The sequence below is a fragment of the Stegodyphus dumicola genome, chromosome X1, assembly GCF_044657685.1.
Source record: "Stegodyphus dumicola isolate Sdum_Otavi_A_Nest chromosome X1, ASM4465768v1".
Lineage (NCBI taxonomy): Eukaryota > Metazoa > Arthropoda > Arachnida > Araneae > Eresidae > Stegodyphus > Stegodyphus dumicola.
Window position 1 is genome coordinate 107,836,310 of NC_140780.1, and position 14,589 is coordinate 107,850,898.

General features: G+C 30.8%; 1 protein-coding gene across 3 annotated transcripts in view; it reads right to left on the minus strand.

Moving 5' to 3' along the window:
- Positions 1-1,122: 1,122 nt before the first annotated feature.
- Positions 1,123-14,589, minus strand: part of LOC118202015 (uncharacterized) — a 56,297-nt gene continuing 42,830 nt past the window's right edge. For all 3 annotated transcript variants that reach the window (XM_035374191.2, XM_035374179.2, XM_035374185.2), the window contains 3 exons: positions 13,372-13,558; positions 6,894-7,065; positions 1,123-3,703 (listed from right to left, as the gene is read on the minus strand). In XM_035374191.2, the coding sequence (XP_035230082.1) occupies positions 3,582-3,703; positions 6,894-7,065; positions 13,372-13,558 (481 nt within the window). In that variant the 3' untranslated portion in view covers positions 1,123-3,581. The remainder of the gene's footprint in view (positions 3,704-6,893; positions 7,066-13,371; positions 13,559-14,589) is intronic.

The following is a 14,589-nucleotide window of genomic DNA, read 5'->3' on the forward strand; positions in this document are numbered from 1 at the left end:
AAAGGCACTGGATGCCCATGGTGATTACTTTGAGGATTAGTAGTGATTATTATTTGTGTTATGACCTTTTCTTTCTGACTGTCCAAAACGGCAAGAACTATTTTGGTTACTTTGTAAATATTCATATGCTCTCCTCCAAAAAGTAGGATAACGTTAAAAATATCAATAAAAAGCTGTTCGACAGTCAACGGTATTCAAAGTGCGGTTAACGCGTTATGTGCTGCCACCAAGCATACCAGTGTTTATAAGAACAAAGAAATTTAAAACATGTTAATGTTACCTAGAATTTCAGGCTCGATGTTCCCTATTCTGAAATAATGCCCTCCAGACGTTAGCAAAAAATATTCACTTTTAGATCTTCAGCAATTATGCCGAATTTAAACAAAAATCAATGACCGAGGTATCCTTGTAAGACACACTCACCTTATCAACTTTACCTTAGTGGTCACAAAAAAAAAAAAGGGTGGGCGTAGTTAGCTATATTAATGAAGAACTTTGCAATATCCACAGGTTATTTCAATCCCATTGAAATGTTGCATCACATTTGCAGCTTAATGAATTTACCCTCTTTATCTTCATTACTAAAATAGGCCTGAAAACTTCTGTCATGAACTAAGTTCGGAACAAAGGGCTTCTGGGCGGTGCTGCCGTATCACTATCAATTCCAGGAGTCGCTTTTCAATCGTTATGATAGAACTGTGGGAAAGGGGGAGCAATATTTCCGATGAGTAACAATAACATTTAGCACCAAATAAGCCAAGTGATTGAGCTAGCTAAACTCCTCTATATGAACATAATAATTTCTTTATGCAAAGGTGCAGCATAAGACAAGTCCATGTACATGGTTTTGCTTTCGAAAATAAAATATCACTTGGATTATTAATAACTTAAAAACGCGTTTGCTATAATGAAGTCAAGTATTATAACAGAACATTACTGAACGCACACAAGTCGCTTTAAAATGTTTAGAAAGAAGGATTTAGCTTGTAAGATACCACAAAAATGTTTGTGAAAGGATTTACAGTTTAAAATACTTATTACATCGGTAAATTGACTTAACTAAAATAGAAGTTACATAAAAATACAAGACTAACTAATTCTAAAATAACAACAAAACACTGCTTAACATATTAATAAATAAATTTTATTGAAAACTTCAGCTGGAATTCATAAAATACATAGATTGCTTTGCCATGTCATGTTCATCATCAATACATTTAACAATATAAATAAAAAGTCTCTTAATTTATCTTCATCAACAGGCTGTTTAGCATAAATTTTCATTCATTATTATAAGAGAAAATAAATTTTACCTTGAAACTTTTAAAATGAAACTCGTAACTCTAAAAATACGCAAAAAAAAAAAAAAAAAAAAATTACTTTTATCAACAATAATTAAAAGAAGAGACCTAACAAAAGGGAAATTTAAAAGAGGAAAATAATTTGGGTTGTATTAAAGCTTAGTTGAGTTTCAAAACTTGAAGCATTTAAATATATATATCATTATAGTTTATAATTACCAGATGAGATTTTAAACTCAAGCACCATTCGAAATTATAAAATCAAAATCAAATATACTGCAAATCAAATACTGTAATTGTAAATTCACTTAACTAGTTTAAATTGCAAAGTATAATACTGCAATATACCACTATGTTTTGCTCCAATAATTCAAGAAAGTTATTTAAAAAAATACATTAATACTGATTCGAAATATTTTAACATCTGCTGCATAAAATAATTTCTTTCACAAGCATGAAAATAAATAAATGTGTACATTACAATGAATGCTCTGGTAAATTTTTATTATATATTCATACTGTAAACATATATTTATAATTTTAGCATGAATACCGTTAAATTAAATCACCACTCTCTAGGGAAGAGTGAAATGATAAAATGAATAACTTAATTCGGAATCGTATTTTACTTATCAGCGTTTCTTGAACTGTGGATCCTGACTCCAAATGAGGTTTACAATGAAAAATGTTAGGATCGCGAAAATTTAATTCAGATAAGGGAATTTAAAGAAACTTTAGTTGCAATCCCTTCATTATCTTTAATTTAATAAATAACATTTTCTGTACAGCGCAATTATAAAATCGTAATACTGACCAAGATGAGCTGCAGATTATATTTACATATCGAAAAATACTACAAGCACATCATAATAGCAGTGTCACATTGTAGTTTCGGCATGCAAGTTATTTCAGAATCAAAATAAAGCATCATAAAATAATCAAAATAATATGTAAATTGTAAATGTTTAAAAAATTGTAAATTGCAAAAATTATTATAGATGAATTTAAAACTCCCAAAGCACAGTTCTGCAAATATTTTGCATCGAATTTCGATTTCAAAATGTTCATTGAAAAACTTATTTTGATTGACATTAATGAGTTTAATCACCACCATATAAAGTGCAAGAGGAGTTTGTTCAGCCACCGAGTGACTCAAAACGATTTTCCACAAAATTCTTGACTGAATTCTGGATCTGAGTTAGATCTGAATTTCTCCCCAATTTCAGAAATGGCATTAAATTTTCTGCCATTTAGCACCGCATCATGTGACACGAATTTTTCGGCTTTAATACTCATTAAATCTCAATATAGTTCAACCCGATATTTGGATACTTTACGTCCAACAGTGTCAAATTTTTCACCAAGATTTAATTTGTTGCGAAGCAAAAAACAAGCACATCTGTCTCATTAAACATGATTTCCTTTCAATAATTTTTGTATTTTTATGCCTTTATTTCATATTTAATACCTGGAGTAGCAAAAAATCTCGATAAAGATTTAAAAAGCACTACACTAGATGATGATTATGAGTATAATAGCTATTAGAATTGAATAAAGCAATCCTGTAGTAAATAAAAAAAAAAAAAAAAGGGAACTAGAATCTCAGAGGAATAGGAAATATTTTCTCAAAATCCAAAATTTCAAGAAAACTACAAGTTGTTCATGATTCATTTTGATTTACATCCATAACACAAGCTGCATGAATTCGTCGATACAATTTGCACATGCTTCGTCAATAAACATACGAGAATAAGGCATAAATTTAGCTGTCTTGTAGACACAGAAGAACATCTGAGTAACTGAATATACTTTAATATCCCAGCCAGCCAAAGTGGCATACAACTAGAATTATCTTAGCTACAAGTTATCAACCAAACAAATATTTAAAAATTTCAAAATTAGGGCAAAATTTTTAAGGCACTTAAGCAGCTTCTGTATATTTTTTGGTCAAAACTTTACATGCAAAACTTGGAATGAGGTCTGCATTCACATAAATAATGAATTATTGTGAAATATTCAGTAAAACAACCATATAATTCCTGAAAACAAACATTTTCAGCAAACTAAAGAAAGTCATATTCAAATGAAAATGAACTGTGCTTAAGACCAAATAAAAAGGGAGCTGCGTTTTATTAGGTGGATGTAGGAATAAAATAACAATACAGAATATAATTACATAAAATTTTACACTGTAGTCGTTTTTCAGCATCCTAAGTCCAACAAATTTTGGTAGCTCCACACTGCATTTATCTCGTTTTTGTTGTAAAAATATTCGTCACATCAGCTTCTAGTTCTTTTTAATAATTCTAAAACTTTCATATTACACAACTGAGGATATTTTCTGAATACATAATGAGATCCCTCTTCAAATGATATCAAAGTTAGCCAATGCAGATCTTTTCCTAAATAACAGCAAAACACACACACACAAAAAAATAATATTTATATTGAAATTCACTACTTGTAAAGTACATAAATAATTCATTAACAAAGAACAAATTAAAGACTAAAACATTTCTACAGCAATAGACTTTTATAGCAGACAAAATTAATCTTAAAACTAGCCCTGGTTTTAATTAAATGCTTTATACATTTCAAGTCATTCTCTTGTAAGCTTAGTTCTTTGAAAATAACATTGTTTCTTGAAGAATGCATCTAAATGGCATTCTCAAAATATACAGGTGTTCTTCAGAATGCATCTAATTGAAATCAACCTTTTGGAACTCTTCTTTACGATAAAAATTCTGACATTTTCTTTGTGTGTTAGCTGTGTTCAGATTTAACAAAAACATTTTGTATAACATCTAAAAATGTACTGACGAATTTTAACAAAATTTGGTAGAAAGACGCTCTGTGGCCTCAAGAAGAAAGGCAATGTAAAAACAGAACACTACTTTGCTGCGAGATGTACATCAAAAGATGCCTAAAAATATGGTGCCTCAGATCGTTCAGCAAGGGAAAGGAACGTCCATTAGGAATCTTTGGAATGTGTCTACTCCAAACGGCCCTGCAGCTTCCGAGCATTATTTCCTTTAAAGGACCGTTCATAAATGCTGTAGCCCTCTAGCATTGGTACATTGAAGCAACTGCTATCGCTTTCTTTTAGTTTTTCTTTTTTTGTTTGTTTGTTAGTTTAATATTTTATATTAAACAAAAATAATATATAAAATACATTTTATAATTTTTATTTTGTTTAATATTTTAATTGCGATTTTCGCCAATAAAGAGCGCCTGCAAAATGCATGTTCATCAGGATTTCTGCTATTGGCAAGAATAGAACCGAGGACCACTTGGTCTCGAGCCCGGAGCTTCACTGATCACTCCAAATCAGTTATCATGACGCGAGCAATAAATAGCCGGGTCTTGTGCGCCGCTTACATAGTGTCGCGAGCGAAACCTTTTGATCCCATGAGTGTAGTTTGAAAGATCCCCCATCTGTTGGTGTGTGTTCTTGCTGTTAGGCTTTTGGGGATGGAGTGTAAGCAGTAGTTACTCTGACGATGTTGGTTGAATGGGTGTGGCTGCGTTAACATGTGTTCGACGTTACTATGATGCAGCTGTCTGAGCGCTAAGAAGCGGTAGCAGAGCATCCAATCACACTCGGGTTACCACTGCGGCGGAAGCCATTTGTTTTTGTTAGACCTAACCGGTTTCATGGTGTCCTCTACAATTAGTATAGAGAAGCAGATGCTTTCTTTTTTTTTTTTTTTTTTTTTTTTTTTAAATAAGTTTTTAGTTGGATGTTTTAATGGCGATGTTCACCAATATAGGGAACTTGTGTAACGCCTGTTCTTCGAAATTTATACTGCCAGCAAACCTGGGTTTTTTGTAGGTGGCATTTGCAGAGCCCCGCACCATTCTTTTCCAATGAAAGATTTTAATGTTTGTCTCGTGAAGGTGTAAACATACTTCAGTTACCTCATACAGCCTCCTACACATGCCCAATAGTGCTGCAATCTGGAGACCTAGCTAGTAACTTCATTTAGTGAATATAATTCTCTTTGGGGAAATCCTGAACCAGCTCAGTTCTATGTTCCTTATGGCTGTTATGAAAAAGAATTCGGTACAAAGGATATCTGGGAGAAGCCTTAAATACATGGATCTTATCTTCATGTGGCTTCGTAATCTCAACTCCCTATGTCGAAGACTTGAGATCAAGGTATGACTGATAGAACAATACCACTTCACTATTTGTGATCGCTTCATTTCCTTTATGCTGGAGAGACAAATGCGCCTTTACATAGAAACACATCAAGAATTAATATATACACTATACTTGCCTCATCTGAGAAGAGGTGTTTCGTTTTAATGACAATAAAATTCATGAGCTATCTTGTATGAAGAAGAAAGGGATACATGCATTACAATGGTTACCAAGGGAAATGTCCCTTTTCTGCTAGCCTTTATAATTTTCCTTGATATCGCAGCTCAACAGACAACGACGGGCTAAAATGATTACTCTCTAGCTGTCACACTATACAGTAACTTATGGAGTCACTCAATCAGATGCAACAAGTTTCTTGAAACTGTTTCATTGACATGCATAACAATTTTTGAAGACCTACAGCTATCGGGGAGGGCTGTTCCTACGAGGACCAGACAAGTCATTCAGCCATTCTTAATTATCATTACCTCGGTCTACTTAGCATATTCTGATTTATTTTACCACTGTTATTACTTTATGCACCCACCAAAAAATATCACATTTCATCTTGTATAAATTGGATACTCATACATCAATTCCAAATCAAATGGATAACAAATAGCACTTTTTTATTCAAAGTATAAAACTTTTATCAGTTCAGAAATTTTGTTGGTACATATTTTGTTATTTCGAAAAATGCATTTGTTACTTCGATTTTGGACATCAGTGCAAATGAAAACACAATAAATACATAAACTGGATTTGAATGGATGTGTTTTATTGTGTATATAACTATTCTATAACCCTCTAAGTGAATAATTAACTGATTTTGAAAGAAACCAGAAAAAACCTGGAAAAGAAAAATGAATACTTTTCAAGAAAATACTCTTTAGCAATGTTTAGTCATCTCAATTCTATGTACACATTAAGCAAAACATACTTTATGTAACCGGTTTAAAAACTGAATAACAAAAGCAATAGATTATGAAAACATATGGAATATTTTAGTATGATTTTATAAACTAAAATGTATTTTATATATTTTTAATTTATTTTAAATGTATTTTAAATTTAGTCTATGAAATATTAAATAGTTCATAAATATCATACTTGGTGTTTCAAACATTATTTGCTTGAAAATAGGAAAAGGAAATTTAAGTGAGAAATTAATTTTAGAATTTTAGAACCTTAAGAGCAAAATATTTCAGAAAACTCTGGTTACATAAATTTGACAATTCAGTATTATATTTTTATAATTTTTTGTTGAAATTAATTACTGACAAATATCTATCACTTTTATGTTCTCCTTTTGCCATTATTGGAAATTAAAATTAAAATAGTTTAGGAAATTAGCTTTTGAATATGTTATCTATAAATTACGAGCAATAAAAACTTTTAAAATTTCAAATAACAATATAAAGCAGAAGTAGCAAACAAACAAGAATTACCCTCTTTCTTAAGTACTCCATTTTTGTCATAAAAGTTTATATTTTCTTCACATGCACCCAAGAGTGATATAACGTCATATGTCAACTTTTTTTCAACAACTTTGTCATCTTCACTGAAGGCGTAAAGAGTTGGTATCTTCTTCTGAGCAATTGCTTGAAACTCTTCTGAGGCCTAAACAGTTTCAGAGAGTTAAATATTTGATCCTGATATAATATATACATTACACATAAAGACTACATAGTTTTTTAATTAAAACCCAGAAAATTGCATTTAGAGAAATGTCATGTTGTATAGTCTAACATTTAGAATATTCTAAAAAATAAATAATGTCGGTAGATAAAAAGTAGAATTTTATTCCTACATTTTCTCCATCTACTCAGTTTTATATCTCAAGTGTGCTACTTTTATAAAACTAGAGGTGTAAACATAAATACAAATGATGATACATTAAAAACAGCACTATAATGAACAGCTATGCTAGAATATGTAATGCTAATTCTATCAATTTCATATCCATATTATATTATTTGTAAAGCATCTAAGCAATAGCATAGTGGTGCAGCAAATAGAATGATATAAAATTAAAAAGAAAAGATAAATTTAAAATTTATTTTATTTGTATTGCTATTTCTTATTAACATCCATTACATAATATAATTATGTACAGTAACATTTCAGTTTGCAACATAATTTGAATTTTTTAAGGAATATTGTGATATTTCATGAAGTTTCCTTAACTTTTTTATTATTTTGGCTTACACATAAACTTAAGATTACGAATTTTTAAAGTCAAACAGCATGCTGCGAAATTAATTAATTAATTAAGAGGCAATAATTAAATAAATTACATTTGAGCTCTTCCTGATAGATAGTTGACCATCAGTTCTGATTTAATTATTATCTCTTGACTATATCTATACACCATAAAAAGTAAGCAACTGCACTATACTTATAATAAATTTTTCAGAACTGTGTCATTTCAAAATTATACATAAAATTTTAAAATCTTGTTTTATGATTCTTATATAATGCTAATGGTAAAAGTGAAACTAAAGTCTTTTATGAAGGAGTAACGATGACTTTTGCAAAGCAAAACTTTTAAGCAACCAATGAAACAAAGTGGAGCTCCCATCTTACGCTTGCTTCTGTTCTGTGAACATGTCATCTACCATTTCTCGTTTCGTCATCCGGTGATCGTGAATAAAAGTATTTAATTAACAAGTGCTTAGTAAAAGATGGAGATTTTAAGTACTTCAAAGTTCAGTCAACCATGCGAATGCTTACAGAAATCTAAAACCGATTTTCATCAAGCCTGCGTGAAAAATTCTTCATTTTCTTCCCATATCCAAGGTTTAAAATATGCTGGTCGCAAACAGAAACTTAAAATTACTCTCTTTCAGCTAATGTGACTTAAATTACAATTATCTTCAGTAATAAAAATCTAATGTATGCGCAATTTTACATAAAATGATATTAAAGTTACATTTTTATAGCTTTCATATTACTGTTTTGAAAAAGTATATATTATTTCAAAAATGAAAACTTAATAACTCAGGTATTTACATTAAACAGCTTTTAGATTATTTTAAATAGTTTTGGATTTATAAATCTTGGGGGAGTATGTATTTCTGTTTCTTCTTTAACTAGTGTATGCTTATTTGTAGCAATGGAATAATTTATTAATTAATGCTGTTAAAAAGGCTTTTCACAATCAGCTAGAAAACTGGTAATAATAATAAGTATTTTGAATTTTAGATACGTAATCCTATTTTTCAGATAATGAGATTAAATAAAACTCTATGCTATTAGAAATTTTATTTTCACTATTCATGTGGAATAAGTTATGTAATGTCTATTTCAAAATTTCAAATATTTCAGTTAGGGAAGGTTACTAAAATTTAATGTAATAATTATTATCATTATTTTGAATAATTTTGAGAAAGAGGTTAACTACGAAATATGATTACCGTATATTTCCGTGTTAAGCTGAGAATTTTTGGAACGTTTCCTAAAGCTAGGGTGTCGGCTTATATATGGATTCACTAATCTCAGGAAAAACCGTTAGCCGGGTGAAAACGCTAAATATCGAAAGCGAAAGTAAGTGTATATTTTTATTATTTAAAATTATGAAAAATAATTGAAAAATTATGAAAAATAATTTTAAATGAAATGAGTTATTCGTTTTATGAAAATGAGTTATTTTATGCTCGAAACTGAATTGTTTATACTGCTGGTTTGTTGCGTCATCGCCAAAACGAAAATTCTGACGTTGGTGAAATTTGCAACCCACTTTCTTCCACTCTCGAACTTGTTTTTCATTTACGGACAAATACCGAGCAGCCATACTGTTGCTAGAATTTTAGGCAAACATTGATGATCTTAGTTTGAAATTTGCCGTATAAGAATTTATTTTCGCGTTTATTATGCAGACAAAAACAAAATGGCACAAAAAACAAGATTAACAAAAATACTCAGGCTCGAATTATATTTTTTTATATAATCCGGGCCTATATAGATATATACAGATTTTTGCCCTTACATACATTTTCACCATTTTTTTTTTTTTTTTTCATTATTCCTTTTTACCCCAATATTGTTTTAGCTGTACATACATTCCTTGGTAAAACTGCCAATGGAAATTTTTTGGTCAGAGGTTCGAACCCCGCGCACGGGCTAGGTGCATGGGCGTGTTCGTGGTTTTCCCCGTGTGTTACGTGTTAATACGAGCCAGTTTTCCTTAGAAAGTCCTCCACGAAAGTATCCCTCCCTTCCGTGTAGTGCCTTGTAGCGAAACACGTAAATAATAATAACAATCTTTTTGTGGTGTCCCCTTTCCCTGATGGCCTAAGCACGTGCTTATTTTGCTTAATGTTTAATACAACCCTACAGATACCACTTATGACCCCACATATGGCATTAATATATGACCATCGTATACAAGAGAACAAATGAATGGAATAAATGTGCTAGTTTCAAACAGGGTTACCAGAGTTAAAACTATCATTGTTGGTGTCTGGCGTTTTACTTTACAGCGATTTCATTGGAAAAGTTTCCACTCCTTTTACCTACGAATAAGTATTTTCTTCTCAGAATAAAAGATTTTTTTAATTCATCACACAAAGAAGATGAGTAATAGCGGGAATAAGAGTGAATTATATTTTCCGTAGAATTTTTTTAATTTTTATGAGACAGTTTAATTCAGTTTTCGAAAGGCCAATTATGCATTGAACAAAGGCCTTTCCAAGTAACTGCTTGAGCACCCCTTAATCTTTTGTAAATTAACATATTACTAAAAAGAGGATATGCCAAAAACTTCTTTGTTATTACCGCCAAAATTATTGATAAACCGCCAAATTATGTCGCAGAACGTTGCCAAACGCCCGGCAGTCCTGACCTCGTTCACTGTTTATCATGGAAAAAAAACAACTCTGAAAAGGGCACGTGATATTGTTGTATTTTTATAGTGTTTCCTTTTTCAAAAAAATAAAAGTGTACAAAGAACTGAAGAATACGAGATATTCTTCCAAGAAAAGGGCATTTTACTTCGCAATCGAATACACGAAAATGACCATGAGATAAAGGAGCTGAAATTATAAGCAAGCTCCAATATATGACTACGGTTAAGAATGTTAGGAGCTTGGCAACAATTGTTGGTTTATCAATATTCTTAGCTCCATTTAAATACGATAGCCATAATAATACGGAGGTATGCATATGCTCAATTTTATACCTCAATGTCTGTTCTTTAGAGAACTGCACAGCCTTCTGTTTGTGCACAATTCAGAAAGTAGCGTGAAAGTGAATTAAATATTAGGATAAAAATGGAATTTTAATGCAACTGAGTATTTATGATAACAAAAGGAAAATTAAAAATATACAAAAAATTGAAGCTTTATAAAATTTTGTTATAATAAATTCAAATAAGTTGCCAGTTTTTTTTTTTTTTTTTCTTTGTGTGTGTGTGTGTGTGTGTGTGCGTGTGATAAAAATGAGCACAACTTCAAAGCATTCCCTAAATCTTCATTATATTATCATTTTAAAGCAATAAATCTGCATGTGAATATTATTGATGCATTTTTAGGTTATAAGCTTAGGAAACATTTGTGTGAAAATGCTTGCGATGGTCGCGTGGCTGCATTGGTTGCAAGGGATGCACACTGCGAAAAAAAAAAATGGGACAGTTCTATATCTCTAACTGGGCCGACTGACAAAATTCAAATTGCGTTTTTCATGTCTGGAAAGCGCGACTTAGGATTTATATTAGATTTATATATAGCATTGTTCTAACATAGGTATTTTGACACAAAATTAGACCTTTTTCTGAAATAACATACCAATTTTTTTACATATTTCGATTCCATGACTCAAATTATGACTAGATATTTAATTTTATCAAATTGTTGCGAAATTTACAGAGAAATTCAAAAATTTATCTTGGCACAAATTTTTCAGTTTGCGCCAAGAATAATTCACTTGGAGAACTTCTTAATATATGGCAACCACTTTTCCTTTCCCTTCCATTATGCCAGAGTGGAAAAAAAAAGGCACCTCATTCCTACCTTTTTACGTTGTGCATAAGCGAAAAAAAGTCCCATCGTTCTTACCTTCAAATAATTTTAGCAAAGTGTCTAAACCACATTTGATGTTTTATCGCTTTCAACAAATATGCCAACTTTCAAAAAGTGCCAATATATAAATTCAAGTATATCTTCGGAAATTTTGAATAAAAAATTGTAATTTTTGCAGGTGTGCTTAGAAATACGTCTACTTTAAGATGATGGTAAAAATTTTATAGATTATAATTAAAATTTGTTTTTAGAAAATTTATAAAAATTATTTAAAAATACAAATTTTAAAAATAAATTATAAAAAATAGGTGAATTTTATTTGGAATGAACCTGAATTTCGAAATGTGAAAGGAAGAATCAAATACGTTTAATAAAAAAGAGAGATTAATAAATATACACCAAAGTCAATTAACATGGAGGAGCTAAAATTTTGAAAGCTAATTTTTTAAAAACTACTCGTGCGAATTTTATAAAACTTGGTAGTTTGAAGTAATTTGACTCGTAGAATTGAAATATGGGAAAAAGGTGGTATTTTATTTCAGAAAAAGTCCGATTTTGTGTCAAAATACCTATATTAGAACAATGCTATATATAAAACTAATACATATCCTTATATTAGAACAATGCTATATGCTATATATAAATCTAACACATATCCTAAGTCCCGCTTTCGAGACACGCAAGTTGAATTTCGTCAATCGGCCCAGTAGAACCGGAGATATAGAACATTTTTTTTTTTACTGCGCAGTGTACATGCCAAATGTCACAAAATTTTAAATTAAACAATGTACTAGTAAATTAGAAAGGAATATCATAGAAGGATATTAAAGTGGAAAAAGTTCAATTTCGGATTATTCTTATTTACTTTAACAGATCTCTCAAGAAAAGCCAAAAAAAGATGATAAAAATACCGAATTCTGAAATTCGGTAAATTTTTGTTATATGGGAATCAAACTTTTCAGTTTCCCTTTTCTATAATGAGCACAGACGTTTAATAAATTTAACTATAAAGACCAAGAGATCATATAAAAAGTTAAGACTTCATAATTTTTAGAATACAGACATTTTTAAGTTTTAAATGCAACAACATGATTATTTGTGTCATTAAAAGCACTTTTTTTGGCAGCTGGATGTATATGTCTATGATCAATGTCAGCGAAAATAAAGGCTGTATAAGGAGTTCTTTGGACACAGTGTATATTACCATTATCTCGCAGTTCTTTTAGTTAATGCGTATTCTTCTAAAAAACCAACAAAAATTATCTAATTTGGATAAATACTGCCCTTACCGATTGCACCTAATGGCTTGCCAGGGCCGGATTAAGACTATTAGAGACCCTAAGCACTTAAAGATTTTAGTGCTCTCATGTATGTTTATGCCAGTTTTATGTTTCATTCCTACTCTCTGTCGGTTTTGTTTTAGCTGCACCATGCATTCCATGGTAAAACCGGCAATGGGAAATTTATTGGTGCCTTTTTTTTTTTCTGAATACCCAAGGAGCTTTTTGTAGTGCATTCCTTTCTTTGATTCCCTAAGCATGTGCTTATATTGCTTAATGTTAATCCAGCTCTGCAGATTGCTTTGGATATTATGAATTAAAACACGTATGATGGCATTCATTGATAAAGCAAGAGAATACGGATTAATTACCTGAAAAAGTTACTTAAATTCAAAAAATGCATAGCAAAATTTCTTTAGTATTCACAGATCAACTTATAGAATAAGGTACCAGTACACCTTTGAAAATCAAATCACACTTGCAATACAGATTTAAAAGACTTGTAATAAGAATAAAGTTTTAAAATGACAATTTTACAAATAATAACTATTAAATTATAACACAAAAGATGGCACAGACAGTATTAAAAACCTTAAATTTCTGAAGTAAAGCATATATATGATACTTACATTCCAGCATTCAGAAAAAACCATTGTGATTGCTAACAGCATTATTCCATCAAAATTATCATCTTTTATTGGCGTTCGCATTACGTACTTCATCAAGAATTTTCCGATTTTTTGGACAAGCATCCTTCCAAAAGCATTTAAATATAGATATGAACATATCCACACTACCCAGTAAGGCTTCATGGTTCTAGGAGATAATGTCAAAAATAAAATCAATTACTTATAATATATTAATCTAATTCACTATTTTTACATAATATGAATCAGAAGTTTTTAGCTGATAAAAAATGTATACTCTTCAGAATTTGAAACAAATTTTTAGTTCAGGTTTATTTGTGTAATTTAATGCTACTTCTTTAGGCAACATAATTTATTGTCAAGAATATAATTAAGAATTATAAGTACCCACATATGTATGAGTGTGTCTCGTTATATACATTAACAGAAATTTTTAAATTTTTCGAAGAATCCGAAAGTTTTCAATTAAAAGGAAATTAACCAATTACGACTTTATATTTTTTCTTTTGTTTTTATTTTTCGAATATCACATCTTTCACGCCAATAGAGTATAAAAATTAAATCTGAATAAAAGGTGGTGGTGTGGTGTATTTAATTATGGCAAAGCACACTAGGGCTATCTGCCTAGGGAGGGATGCCTTCGTGGAGGACTTTCTAAGGGAAACTGGCTCGTATACACGTTACACATGGGGAAAACATCGAAAACACCCATGCAGCCAGCCCGTTCGCGGGATTCGAACCTCGGACCGAACTACCAGTGTTCAGCGACTTTACCGCTCGGCCGCTGGTGGGCCCTGAATGAAAAGAAACATCAAGTATGGCTACGGTGTGTAATATTTAAAAGGAACTGTAGTTGGCTGTATTGACTACGTTACGTGACTGCTCGGTCCGTTGCGACGATTAGCTGTTTATAAATTATCTTAAGAATGGATAGATAAGACTTTCTTTTCTGATTAGAGCTCGTCTGAGTTAGCATTTATCCTTCAAGAAACTGAGAACAAGAAATTTTGTTTAATTTGAATACAACGACCAGTTTATACTAATTGTAAATAGATAATTTCTTCTAGAAAGTCATTAATATTTTATTTTTGAAGTTATAAGTATTAATTATCAATAATTGTATTAGTTATTACTGTTCTGTATGTTTATTTTCTTAACCTTAAGTTTTATGACCACGAAACCTCTTCTCATAGAGTGTGA